General features: G+C 39.0%; 1 protein-coding gene across 1 annotated transcript in view; it reads right to left on the bottom strand.

Annotated features, from left to right (window-relative positions):
- The window catches only part of LOC144766635 (cadherin-like protein 26), a 376,180-nt gene extending 363,612 nt beyond the window's left edge, over positions 1-12,568 (bottom strand). Inside the window, exon 1 of the mRNA XM_078650421.1 lies at positions 12,415-12,568. Within this exon, the coding sequence (XP_078506547.1) occupies positions 12,415-12,450 (36 nt within the window). The 5' untranslated portion in view covers positions 12,451-12,568. The remainder of the gene's footprint in view (positions 1-12,414) is intronic.
- Between the last annotated feature and the right edge of the window lie 359 nt (positions 12,569-12,927).

The raw sequence follows: 12,927 nt of genomic DNA, 5'->3' as shown, positions 1-12,927 counted from the left end.
TCAATGTTATATACAATGTGTAAGTATTTGCACAGCAAAACTCATACAGAAAGAGACAGCTTAATGCATTTTTTAAAAGAAATATTGGGAAAATACAAAATTTTGAAATGTTGCCAATGATGTTTGTTCACAGTGTTTGGTCTGTCCGCTAAATAACGCTGGTAAAGTTACTCAGAATGTAATGAACCATATTGGAAAATCAGAGGGCCGCTTATGAGATTACAAGCCAATTGTATTGAAATTCCTAAGTATAAAGGCTTCTGGTTTGTCTTGGTAATTATTTGCTTGTTCTTTAAATGGGTTTGACAGATCCCACTAGGAAATCAGATAGCCTTACAGTTGCCAAGTTGTTGTTGATGAAGTTAATACCATGGTTCGGCCTCTCAAATTCGATTGAAATAAATCGTGAATCCCATTTTAAAAACGAGGTTCTATAAATCATTTGTGAAGCCTTCAACATTAAGCAAAACTATAATACTAACAAAGGTTCAAGCATATAATTATACAAAGCATAAATATAACGAATATAGAAAGTAATACAATTAAAGAATGAAAGGAAATCAGTATTTTTGTGAAGGTACCTGTCTCTGCCACTGTTCTTTTGTTAACACTGTTAATTGTGTTTCCTGATCTGTTTTTTGTGTGACTGTGCGAGCACCGTTAGTTTAAGATTGTATTGTCTTTTTTTATCAAGGTCTTAGTAAAAGTCATATTAATTGTTTAATTGTACACGGGTATCAGTATTCTTTTTCCAATTTTTCATGATTTGTTTTTTGTGATATTTTTCTTCAGTCTTTTTCATTCTTTAATTGTATTACTTTCAATATTCGTTATATTTATGCTTTCTATAATTATGTGCTTGAACCTTTGTTAGTATTATAGTTTTCAATTTGCCCCAGGTTCGGGTAACAGGGCTGCCCCTGTGTGATGCATCTACCCTTCAACATTAAGCAGACGTTTAATTGTAGTTATTGGCCTCAGTCTTATGCTCTTGTGGAACGAGTTAGTGGTACTCTCAAAACTAAATTGGCAAATGTTGTGCCTTGACTGGATTAAAATAGTCTCACTTTTATCCTCTTGTTTTGATGAACATGAGAAGTACTCCTGGCAGAACGACTGCTTTATTGCCCCATCACTTTATCCTGGCCAGGGCACTGAGGCTTGCATACCTTCCATCAGCTGCAATGGTTTCAATAAATGAGACATTGTTTCAATTACTTCAAGAATGTAGCTGACAAAGTGAAGTCTGCCTCTCATCAAGTGAACGTTGCAACAGAAGATTCAAAAAATATTATCTGGCATACTTTGAAGTATGTTGATTGGATTGTAATCTGCAAGCAAGTGAGAAAGAATTGCTTAGAAGAGAGATGGCATGTCCATACCAAGTAATATGGATGACAAACACTGCAGTCAAATGTCGAGGTATACCAGAATGGATCCACGCTACTCAAACAAGCAAAGTACGAGCAGTTGAAGAAGTGGTTGAAAAGGCAGATGCAAGATCAAACAACTAAAACCGAACTCATAATCAAGCACAGAATCAAAATAGTGACAAAACTCGAGTTTGCACTGTGGATCTAGAGGGGGGTAGAAAATTTGATATTGGTAAAGATGAACAGAACAAAAACAAAGCAGTGAAGAAAACTGAATTTCAGATGAGTGAAAGTTCAGATGAAGAATCTGAAACTTCAGAAAATACCGACGTTCAGTTTGGGAACAGTGATCAGAGTGAAGATCTATTGCCATACCAAAGATAAAGGTATGAACACTGGCAAGGAGAAACAGTCTATGATTGGAACAATGAAAAATTGCAGTTGAAAATAAAAATCTCAAAAAAACCCAATGGAAGAAAGAGATTTGCAGTGGACACACCAGTTGAAGATAAAGTTGACCAAAGCTCAAACACAAGTTTAATTTCAAACTCGAGTATCTGTGCAGAAGATGAAAAACCAAACACTGTTGCCAAAGAGGCAAAAGTTGTTGACATAGACAAATAAAATGAAACTGAAGAATATGTTCCAAGAAAAAAAATGGGTAAGAGAAAACACTGTGAGTCAGTTGATTAGAGTGACAGTGAAACATCAGTTATTAAAAGATCAACAAGAGAGTAAAAAATAGAAAGTCTGAAGAATAAGAAATCCCAAAAGTGAGAAATTTTGATTCAGTTGTGAACTATTGCCAATACAGTTATGACAAAGAGACAGAGTGACATAGGGTCAGAAGTGCCATCTTGAAAAGAGACTGGTGAAAGAGAATGTTTGAGACATTTTTTAGCTAAATTTGATAAAACTGGGAAAGGCATTTGCAATTTGTTGACAATTTTAATGAACTTTTATATTTAAAATATTTAGGAGAATTGTATTGCGTCAACTAATTTGATGAACTTAGATTTTTCCTAGATGAATTTTGAACTAATTCGGGAACTAAAGAAAATCTATCGTTTTGATTTTTTTGATTTTGCTTATTATTGTTTTCATAAAATAATAAGAAAATATAAATTGATCTTAAGTTTTGAGTTTCACAATCATTTTTTTGAGTTTCAATCAAAGATGGTAAACAGCAGATTTTGTAAAATTGTATGGTATACTATTTTAATAATGATTCTTATGGTTTGAGTGGAATTGTTGGATTGCCTACTATTTCCTGTGGGAAATGTACCAAATGTTAATAAACTAATTGATGATCAAAAACTAGTGAAAATTTTAATTTTGAGCAGACAGACTTTACCTGTAATAGTTTTAAACAGACTTGTTAAATATAAGAGTAAGAGTACGTATACATTACAAAGGTACATGAATGTTTATGTGAGCACTTAGTTGTCTACTTCTGTTGGAGAGGGAATTATGTACAGATTCCATTATCTTATTCTTTTTCATGCAATGTGTTTGTGACTTTTTTTCGTGACTATGACACTTTTTCTTTATTTGGCCAATTTTAATGTCACTATTGAGAGAATTCCCATTAGTTTGGATAACCCTAATGTGATGTATGTTAATTATATTAGAAATATTGTACACTCTAAGCATGATACTAACAAAAATATTCACATGTCCATAATAAAAAGGAAAGAGTTTGAGTTTATAAGTGAATATAAAGAGTGGAATTAAAATTGTAAGGAATGCAGAAGAAGAAAATATTGTAATGAACAACTAAGGAAAGAAGAAGAATTCAGGCGATCAAATTTCCATCCAAATTTAAGAATGGACAAAAAAGACAGAAAGGGTGAATTGTTTTTGAAAAGAACATGCAGAGGCGGAGATTCGGTGGAAAAGGTTGAAGAGAGTGCATGTGTACAAATTAATAGGGAGGAGACTTGTTATATGTCTTTAGTGTTTTCATAGGATGTGTCAAGTGAAAGAAATGATACAGTTGGATTTAGAAGAACAAATAAAAACTAAAACAATCTTTGGTTCAGTAGTATTAGATATTTTATGAGCTATCATTCCTTCTGTGGGTGTTACTATGAATGATGTAGAGATTAGGTATCTTTCAGCTTTGGTGGATAAAATGGCAGTAGATGCATCAGAAACATTTATAACGGTAAATGAAGAAATGTCTGCAATGAGAGCTATTGCAATGCAAAATTGGTTAGCATTCGACATTATGTTAGCAAAGGAGGAACCAGTCTGTAGCGTAATACACATGAAAAGCTGCAATACATGTGTGCCAGATAATAGTACGGTAGAATAGGCACATATAGCTAATTTGATATTCATAATGAGTTTAATTCTCTAACAGAACCTGGGTTATAGGAAGGTGTAGGCTCCTGGTTTCAAAATCTAGGAAAGAATTTTAAAGGAGTAGGTGAATGGATAGATGAGGTGGGTGATAATACTTTAAGGTTTAGACAACCTACTGCGATAAAAATAATGGTTTGTGCAATAATTCTATTTTGCTGATTAATTTTGGAGAATGGATAATTGAGAAATGTCAATGTAACAGGTTAAAGAAGTTAAGGGAAAAGATCCTTGAAGATAGAGCTACAATGTCGCAAGGAAACTGTTTTAACCAGATGAAGATGGTGGAGGAAAACTCCCGAAAGACGATGACAACAATTTTGAAGTAATGGCTTATTAATAGAGATGTATTAATGTAGAGAAGATGATTTAAAAATAATCAGAGCGGAATGCCTTTAAAGTTTCATGTGCAGATTTCATGAAATCAAATGTTTTTGAAAAGTAGTTTTATGATGGATTATAAGTAACCGTAACTGACGAACTACGTTTTTCACTTTAAATGATTTTTCTAACAGATTTAGAAGTGAGTTTTAATATGTATTTTAATTATGCCACAATTTGCAATTTAGTTAAAATGGACATTATTTTTTTGATGGACCATATAAACTGCACAAGTTGCTGCTGTTCATTCCCCCTCCTGATATAATGTTCCTCTAAATTATTTTCTTTTATCAATTGTGTATTGTTTTTGCAGACTCTGCAGAGCACAGCTTGCTGTGTAGTTTTCTTACAGTGTACGTATTTTGAATAGAGCTTGCTTCTCAATATATTTAGTCTATCATGGTTACTTCCACCGAAGCTTCCTAGCAAACGTGATAGAAACATCTTATGTTTAGTTGATTGTTCAGATGTAGCACCAGGAGCTGTGCATCTCTGGATGGCAACCACACAGAAGTTGTTAGAGACAACAGAAAAATACAATTGTGCTAAAGAAACCTATCTGTGATGTGTCATCCTCTGATTGGTTCAATGTTGGCTCATACCACTGTACATTTAACATTTCTTCTCATCAACTATGCAAAAATGTGTACAAAAAACCTTTGTTTTGTGTGTGAGCCAGAGAGAATTTCCAAATTCCTCCAGGGACTCAGTCTTGTTTGATGCAGACTTCCCTATTTCTCTTGAGACTCTGCCCAATTAAGAGAGACTTTTTCTTTTCTGCCAGAGATGTGGTCAGTTTCCTTTGCGTTCCAGACTGTTTTATAAAGACCTATTGATAATTTCCTATTAAACTATGCTCTATTGATTTTTGCTATATTATTGTAATTTTGGGTTCATTCTGAATATCTGATTACATATTCTGCAAAGTATGTCTTTAGGACAAAAAACATAATATTCCGTACTGTTTATTTTTGAGATTCTCTAATAAACTCATTAAAACTTTCCATTGGAATGAAACTCAATTATTAGTAGACCTAATTATTCATATTATTAATGCTATTTTTTTACCCCACTGCCAGAGGTGTGGTGACTCTTATCGTTAGATCATGGGTGCAAGCGCAGAACTCCTAATGTAAAATGAATAGAATATTGGCATTCTGCTCCCACATCAGTAAGTCCTTTATTAGGTTCAGCATTCATTACCCAATTTAGACTTCTTTTTAAAATGAAAGTAATATTATTTGAGTTATATGTTGTATGAGGATCACCAGCATCCATCTGGGGGCTTAACTGCTTTTTCAGAGACAGTGTCAGACATCTAGCAGATTTGTTGCCTCACCAGTGGAGAATGCGGGCCTCATTTATAAAAAGTGATGCATCGCTGCGTGAGAACCGTGATGCGTCACTTTTCATTGAGCCCTCCTTGCGACAGGCTGGAGGCATCATATTTACAGTATGATGCATCATGTCGCAAGGAGTTACAGATATGTCATTATTTCTGACGTATCTGTAGGCGCAAAAATGACGCTTTGCTGGAGTGTGTCACAAAAGTTACTCAACTCCATCAATGAGTCATTTCACATGGGCAAGTCCCATTTCAAATGTGCCTGCGTCAGTCTTACGCCTGCTGTGAGGCAGGCGTAAGATAGTGATGCATTTGCTTCCTAGAAGTGACGCAGTGAAATCTCATAGATTTCATTGCGTGACTTCTGCGAGGCTTACTTGCGTCAGAACGCCCACCCTGCATACATTATGCCTGGACAGGTATAATGTGGCGCAGGGATTTACAAAGTGGCGCATCTACCTAGATGCCTCACTTTGTAAATATGACTCAACATGGTGCATTTTTTATGCTGCTGGGGGGTCACAAAAAGTGACGCACTGGCAGTGCAAAAGTGACGCATGGGCTCATAAATAAGCCCTTGCATGCCTAGGGATGCCACCCAAACCCTTCTCTCCTGCAACTGTGAGAAGGACACCCTTCTCATGACTCTGCTCCAGAAACTCACTAACAACTTCTTTCTCCTGCAGATAGGAGTGGGTTAGGACAACGGGTTGTCAGGTGGAGTTATAATCATGTATAACGTGCAGTAGCCTTCTATTGTTCGGTCCTAGCAATTTACTAACCAGAAGGCATTGTCTCGCTTTCAGGGCTTCTGGTTACTGCATTCGCATGACCTCCAATAACTGCTATATTGTGACTTATGATCATTGCTAAAACCCTGTATGTTGCGTGGCGTTGCAGAGCTCTTCTTCTTTGTACCCCCTCCCCCCGAAGAGACCTTTGCCAATTATTCCATCATCCAAGTTTTATAATGGATACATATTGCAGAGTCGACCTAAAAACATGACTGAAGATTCCTTTGACAATTTGTAAACCCACACCATCAAAGTAGAGGGGATGGACTTGGCTTGTTCTAGCATCCCAGGTCGCTCACTCATGTGCTCACACACAGAGAGACTTTGGACTAAGAGTGCCTTCAACAGTTGCCTGCATCAGGTTCCTGCAGCACCAAATAGGTTTTCTTTTTCTTAGGGCTGAGAGGGAGGGGTGCTCTGTCCGTAAGTTTATTCGCTAGAATTGTCTCAAGTATGATCTTGATTTATTTTTAAAGTGAGTGTCTGGTATGTAAGTGAATCTAAAGTAGAAAAGTGTTCTTCTGCAATTAAAATAATTACTTTGAGTTGTTTATACAATTTGTTGTGCAAGATTACACGTATTTGTTCCAGTTTATTACCTGCACTGTGTAAGAATGTAATTATATAAGATATCAAACAGAGATCTCTTTGTGCAATGTTTATGTTGGCCCAATTAGTGATATGGCAGCCTTCACAGATTACAGTTTGCAAAGTGACACACACTAAAATGTTTACATAAGCAGTAAGAAATCGATTTAGTCATAGAAGTGAAGTGTTTTTTAAAAAAAAACATTAACGCTACGAGACAGAAATTGCTCTAATCATAAAATCTTTTTCCTTACATAACACTGTTACTGTTTTCATTTCCTCAGCCGAAGTCTTGAGACATATTTCTTAAAGCATTTTACATTAGCAAGCCCTAAAATATTTTAGGGTAAATGTTTAAAAGAATTCCAACTTTTCTATAATTAAGATAAGGACGCTCAAGATCAGAAACAGCCCTGGTCCTTCTGAAAAAGACAATGTTGGACCTATCAAATTTAGCGACCTGTAGCCCCCAATGCCAATATTCTGATTCCGGCTGCCATATTTTTAGATATGAAGATCACGGAATAACTGCAGACCCTAAGGTAAGGGAAACGCTTTCAGGCACGTGCAGATGGTTTAATATCAGTAATAAAAATATCATTTGACATAAATATCACGGCCTGATGTAGTTGACAAAATATTGCTCCATTTAGTGTAGATTTTCTGTTATTAACTCAAAGGGGGTGATATTCTTGTAAACAATTTTTCGGACAGAGTATTTTTGTCAGGCAGCGATATTCAGGTACCGTGCCTGGCTAGAGTGGTGTCCGCTGTCATGGAGGCATACTCAGCCGCGGCCGGTAGTGGGAGTACCGCCCGGGGGTGATGTGGGGAGGGGGGTAATAATGTATGGATTACGGACTTTAACAGGTAAGTAGACATATAAATAAATAAAACTAATTTCGTTGCACGCACTGCATCGCATTTGGTGATGCAGTGCACACAACCAGCCGCGGCTGGTAGTGGGAGTACCGACCGGGCGGTGACGTGGGGAGGGGCAGGGTGGGGGGTAGTAATGTATGGATTACGGAGTTTTACAGGTAAATAAACATTTAAATAAATAAAACGAATTTTGTTCCGCGCACTGCATCGCATTTGGTGATGCAGTGCACACAACCAGCCGCGGCCGGTAGTGGGAGTACTGACCGGGCGGTGACGTGGGGAGGGGGAGGGGCTGGGTGGGGGGTAGTAATGTATGGATTACGGACTTTAACAGGTAAGTAAACATATGAATGAATAAAACGAATTTCGTTGTGTGCACTGCATCACCAAATGCGATGCAGTGCGTGCAACGAAATTCGTTTTATTTTTTTATATGTTTACTTACCTGTTAAAGTCCGTTATCCATACATTACTACCCCCCCAACCCTGCCCCTCCCCCTCCCCTCGTCACCGCCCAGCCGGTACTCCCACTACCGGTCGGGCTGGGCGTACTCTGTGTATGCTAGGACGGGGTTCTTACGGGGTCTGGGTCGAGGAAGCACATGTCCAATTCATGATTTTGTGACTACTTTGACCGGTGTACATCACTTCTCACCCAGAGAGCCGAGCACCTGAGTACATGGGTTTCTGCTTTCAAAGAGTGTGCATAATCCAAGAATGCAGTGAGCACCTAGATGCAGTTTAGAGCTGCATGTGGCCCCGCCAACACTTAATGGACCAGACAGAAAGCCAAGAGCAATCATCAAAGGACATCCATGTTTAATTGTGTACCACAGCATAAAATGTAGAGGATTTATTTGATGCACTTTTTGTGGCTTGAGTGTTAAGGTTAAGAAATTAAACAGGATTTGCTCTAGATTTAGAACGCTCCAACCTTTAATGCCCTCGAGTAACAGATTACTTTCATACACATATTATGTTGACTAGTTACGTAAAAACGAAACTACAAAACACAGGGGCATATTACCAAGGGCCATTATCGCCGCATTAGCAGGACTTTTTCCCGCTAATGCGGCGATAATTTTATCGCCCTATTACCAAGCTGTCGCTAACACCAGTTAGCGACAGCTTGTAGGCGATAGCGGGCATTTAGGGTCCCACTTTGCATGTCAGCGATAATTATCGCTAATGACATGCACAGTGGGCGTGCCAAGATGTTAGCGACTGAAAACAGTCGCTAACATCGCTATCTCCTATGATCAACACAGGCTTTGTTTTGGAAATATTCGCGCTAAGCGCGAATATCTCCAAAAGCTCACGCCTGCCCTGACCAGTTCTTAGCCATGTTATCCAATGAGAGGTGGATAACATGGCTAAGAGCATTGTCACGGTAATGTCTGAATATCGCTGTATTGACAGCGATATTCACGCATTTCGCCTGTTTTTTATCGCTCCTGAGATAAACCTTGCTAATAGCAAGGTATCTCAGCGATAAAAACAGGTGAAGGGCGGCGATAGAAATATTGCCGCTAAGCGAACACAGCGATAATTATCGCTAGTTGTTGGTAATGTGCCCCACAGTTTGCTACATTTTCGAAAGGCAGAGTGTAAGTCTCACTGGTCTTCTAGGGCCCTGACTAAGCAGTTATGCAAAATGGTGCAATATTATTCTGTTCATGTTTTCTGTCAGTTTCACATCTGTCCGTGTCATACGTTGTCAGCAAATCTAGAAGTTCTCCATTCCCTATTTTGCAAGTATAAAAAAGTTTAACATTCATTTGGCCTCATGGTATTCAGTTGCAAACTTTGGTTTGTGAATTTCTATATCGCTTCCTACCTGAGTGTATTTGGAATCTGGGCGCCCTGTGCAGCCCTAGGATTCTCCTTAACCATTGCTTTTGGTTCTTTTTCAGTTATTTAAGAGGTGAGTGATAATGGTTGGGGGGCAGGTGTATTTTTTAGTGATGTTTTTACTTGATAGTGGCCGGGTAGGTCCTGTTATGGGTCAGTGGTCGCCTTGTGTGCATGGAATTGTGTGGTGAAGGACACTGATGTTTGTGGCCGAACTCGTTTTTTAGTTTTTACTGAAACCAGAGCTCAGAATACAGCTCTTTGCTAACTCTCTGACTGAGTTTGGGTGCAAATGGTCTGCTATAGTCAGGGCCACTGGAATTATGCGATTGTGCTGCTGCAGTGATTTTTGCATAATTGTAGATTTGCCGCATTTGCCACGTAATCCATCACCCTCTGCATAATCTGCTGATTTTAACAACAAAAAAAAATTATACTTCAAACGGTTCAAAAGTTACTATGGACACAACAGCATCTGCAGTGGAAGGCTCTTTGCAAAGTTTGACTGGCCACCTTTCTGCGTCTTATCGCTATATTTGGGTGTACAACTGCTACTAAACAGGTGCAACTACTGTACAGTTAGTATTAAGATTCAATTGACAAAATAATGAAGCAATACTATGAAAATTCTGCCGCATAATACAGCATAATTTGCCTTTTTTGGTTGCACACTTTACTCAACCTTGCCGCATAATTTGCTCTGCTGTTGCCCAAATTGCATTTTGTTTCGCTAAACAGTTTTTTAAAGTGCAAACATTACCCTAGACATTGAACAACTAAATATAAAATATATGAATACAATTAATGTAGAACACATGGGTGTACTTCTTATCCGAAAGGAATCAGTAATGTTAAAGTTGCGTAAATGTGTGTAGTTAATACGTTGAGTTGATAAGTAGATTGATTAGCATGCATTGTTCCAAAAAAGTTTATAACAACAATTTGATTCCACGATTATCTCTGGGACTGAGCTCATCTGCACCCAGACGAGAGAAGAGAATTAGAAATAACCCACTGTGGAACATAACACAACATAGGATGCATGTCAATGCAATGTAGTACGTTAGCATGTAATACCACGATAAAACATAACCTCCTGTAATACACGTAACGACCAAAACATATTATGACTTAACATACTATACCATGTTATAAACCGGCCATAACATAGCATACTACTGAATAACGTAAGATAAGAGCCATAGCATTTGTAACATAAGTAATCATTAAAAGAAATGCCATAAAAAATGCAAGATATGATAACATAGCATAACCTATACAAGGTTACTCGACATGCCATAACATGGCAAACAAAACATAACATAAAATAGCATTCTATTGCATACATTAACATAGCAATCATAATATGTAACATAAGTAATAAAACGAAATTAAATTCATACTATGAAATATCTTAACATAGCAACAAAACATTTTGTAACATATCATGGCATACACAGCTTACTATAAAATGCTATAGAATAACATATACGCAATAGTATATCATAGAAACCCTTAATATACTCTAACCCGTCCCATACTTGCTCGTGGACATGTTATCAACGCCAACTTGACGTTGAGGACCGCGAGCAAGCAAAAAATGACCGCTGTGCTACGCTACGCATGTTTGCACTGTGCTACGTGCAGTTTGCGTAGTGCGAAGTTGCACAAACTTCGCAAACTACGCGAGCGTAGCGCTTTGCCCAGGCTTAGATTTTTCCCTAAAATCCAAGCAGAATCAGAAAATGTGGGTGTATACAGTTTGACTCCATGTACCTCGGATTTATTTGCCATAATCCTAACGAACATCTGAGAAACTGTAAGATTCAAAGTGTCTGTGATTGTTGTACAACTCTGAGAGATGACAGCCAGTGCCTGTCAAAGTCACTGACTGTTAGAAGAAAGGATGCCTCAGAAAAACCATAATGCAGCGCTCTAATTGTTTATTCCCGAGGCAGGTTGAAAGTGCCGAATAAGATAACCTTATTTAAGGATCAGAAGCCAATCGTCAGACACCTGTGGTGTCTTTCGAGCGCCCTGTGTGTCTTACGCTCCATAAAATCCTCTATTTTGTTCTCACACCTGAGAGAGAGAAGGCCGGGTCTCTTAAGAGGGAGATGTCAACAGCGGAAGTCCCGGGCGGGCAGAGGCTCACAATGGAAGCATTGAAGGGGCTGCGTGTGTTCGAGCCGAGCACGAGCTTCACCTTAAAGCATCCACCGAAGCTCCGGGGGACGAGCGTACCGTAATAACGAAATAATTGCGCACCTATTGCGCCCTGCCGCCGGAGGCTCGCGGCTCAATTCTTTTGTGGCTTTAGATTAAAACAAACTCTTTTAGAGAATGAATCTTATTGTCATTCGGGGAAAAACAGTGTAAATACTGCTCAGAAGCTTTCCAAGAGCTAATAATCCACTACAACGGGATTGAGTAATATTTAAATTGTGAACATGATCCCCCGGGATATCCGAGGATTTAAGCAACGCACGGTGGAATCTAAAGCAAGTGATGTGTACTCACAACTGCTGAACACAAACAGGCACCGATTAACAGTACACACAAAATAGATCATATTTTCGCCAGAGTAACACTGGTATGTAGTTCCGATGAACAAACACTTCCTATTTATATAGCGCCTCATACTGCATCTTAGTCGTTTAAACCGCTGTTACAGAATTAAAAACGTATTTTGCAACTTTTCTTCGAAAACAACTATTTTATGGCAGAAGTTAATAAGTAACTTAATCGCGGTCAGTAGCTGTTTTAAATGTCAACACGAACCAGAGAGTCTAAAAAGCAACAGTATGAAATAACTTTATAAAAAGTCACGACTTACCAAGAATCCCAGCACTTTTAGTGCGTGTAGCGCCATGCTGTGTGGTGTTATTTTTCACAGAAGCGCTAGGAGTGAAGCGAAGTTCGCATGTGGGCGCTGGCGGGCTCCAGGGTGCAGCAGGAACGGCAGCCTGGGTGCTTCTCTCCCACCCCTCCAGCCCCAGCCTCTCCCCAGCTCCGCCGTTCACTGATTGACACAGGACACCTCGAGCTCCCGTCACTACAGGGCGCGGGGAGGGGGGCGGTGGTATGTAGATGGGAGGTCAGAAGCTGCCGGATGAGAGAGAGCCTTCAGAGGCAAAGGTGTGCTCGCGTCTCTCCACGGCTCTCAGGTCCAGGACCTGGTGCGCCCCCCTGGGCGGGAAGCCGGGCCACTGTGTTTCGTTCAAGGTGTTCGGGGTCGTGATTTAAGGGTGGAGGGGTTATCGACTCTATATCAGAAAGTTTCGCGCCATCCCAATTACCTGTATAAAGATGAAAGATTAAGAGACGGGAATTGTAGAGGGGTGAAAGA

This window comes from Lissotriton helveticus, chromosome 7 (assembly GCF_964261635.1).
Source record: "Lissotriton helveticus chromosome 7, aLisHel1.1, whole genome shotgun sequence".
Taxonomy (NCBI): Eukaryota; Metazoa; Chordata; class Amphibia; order Caudata; family Salamandridae; genus Lissotriton; species Lissotriton helveticus.
Note: the sequence above shows the minus strand (reverse complement) of the source record. Positions and strands in the feature narration are given on the sequence as shown.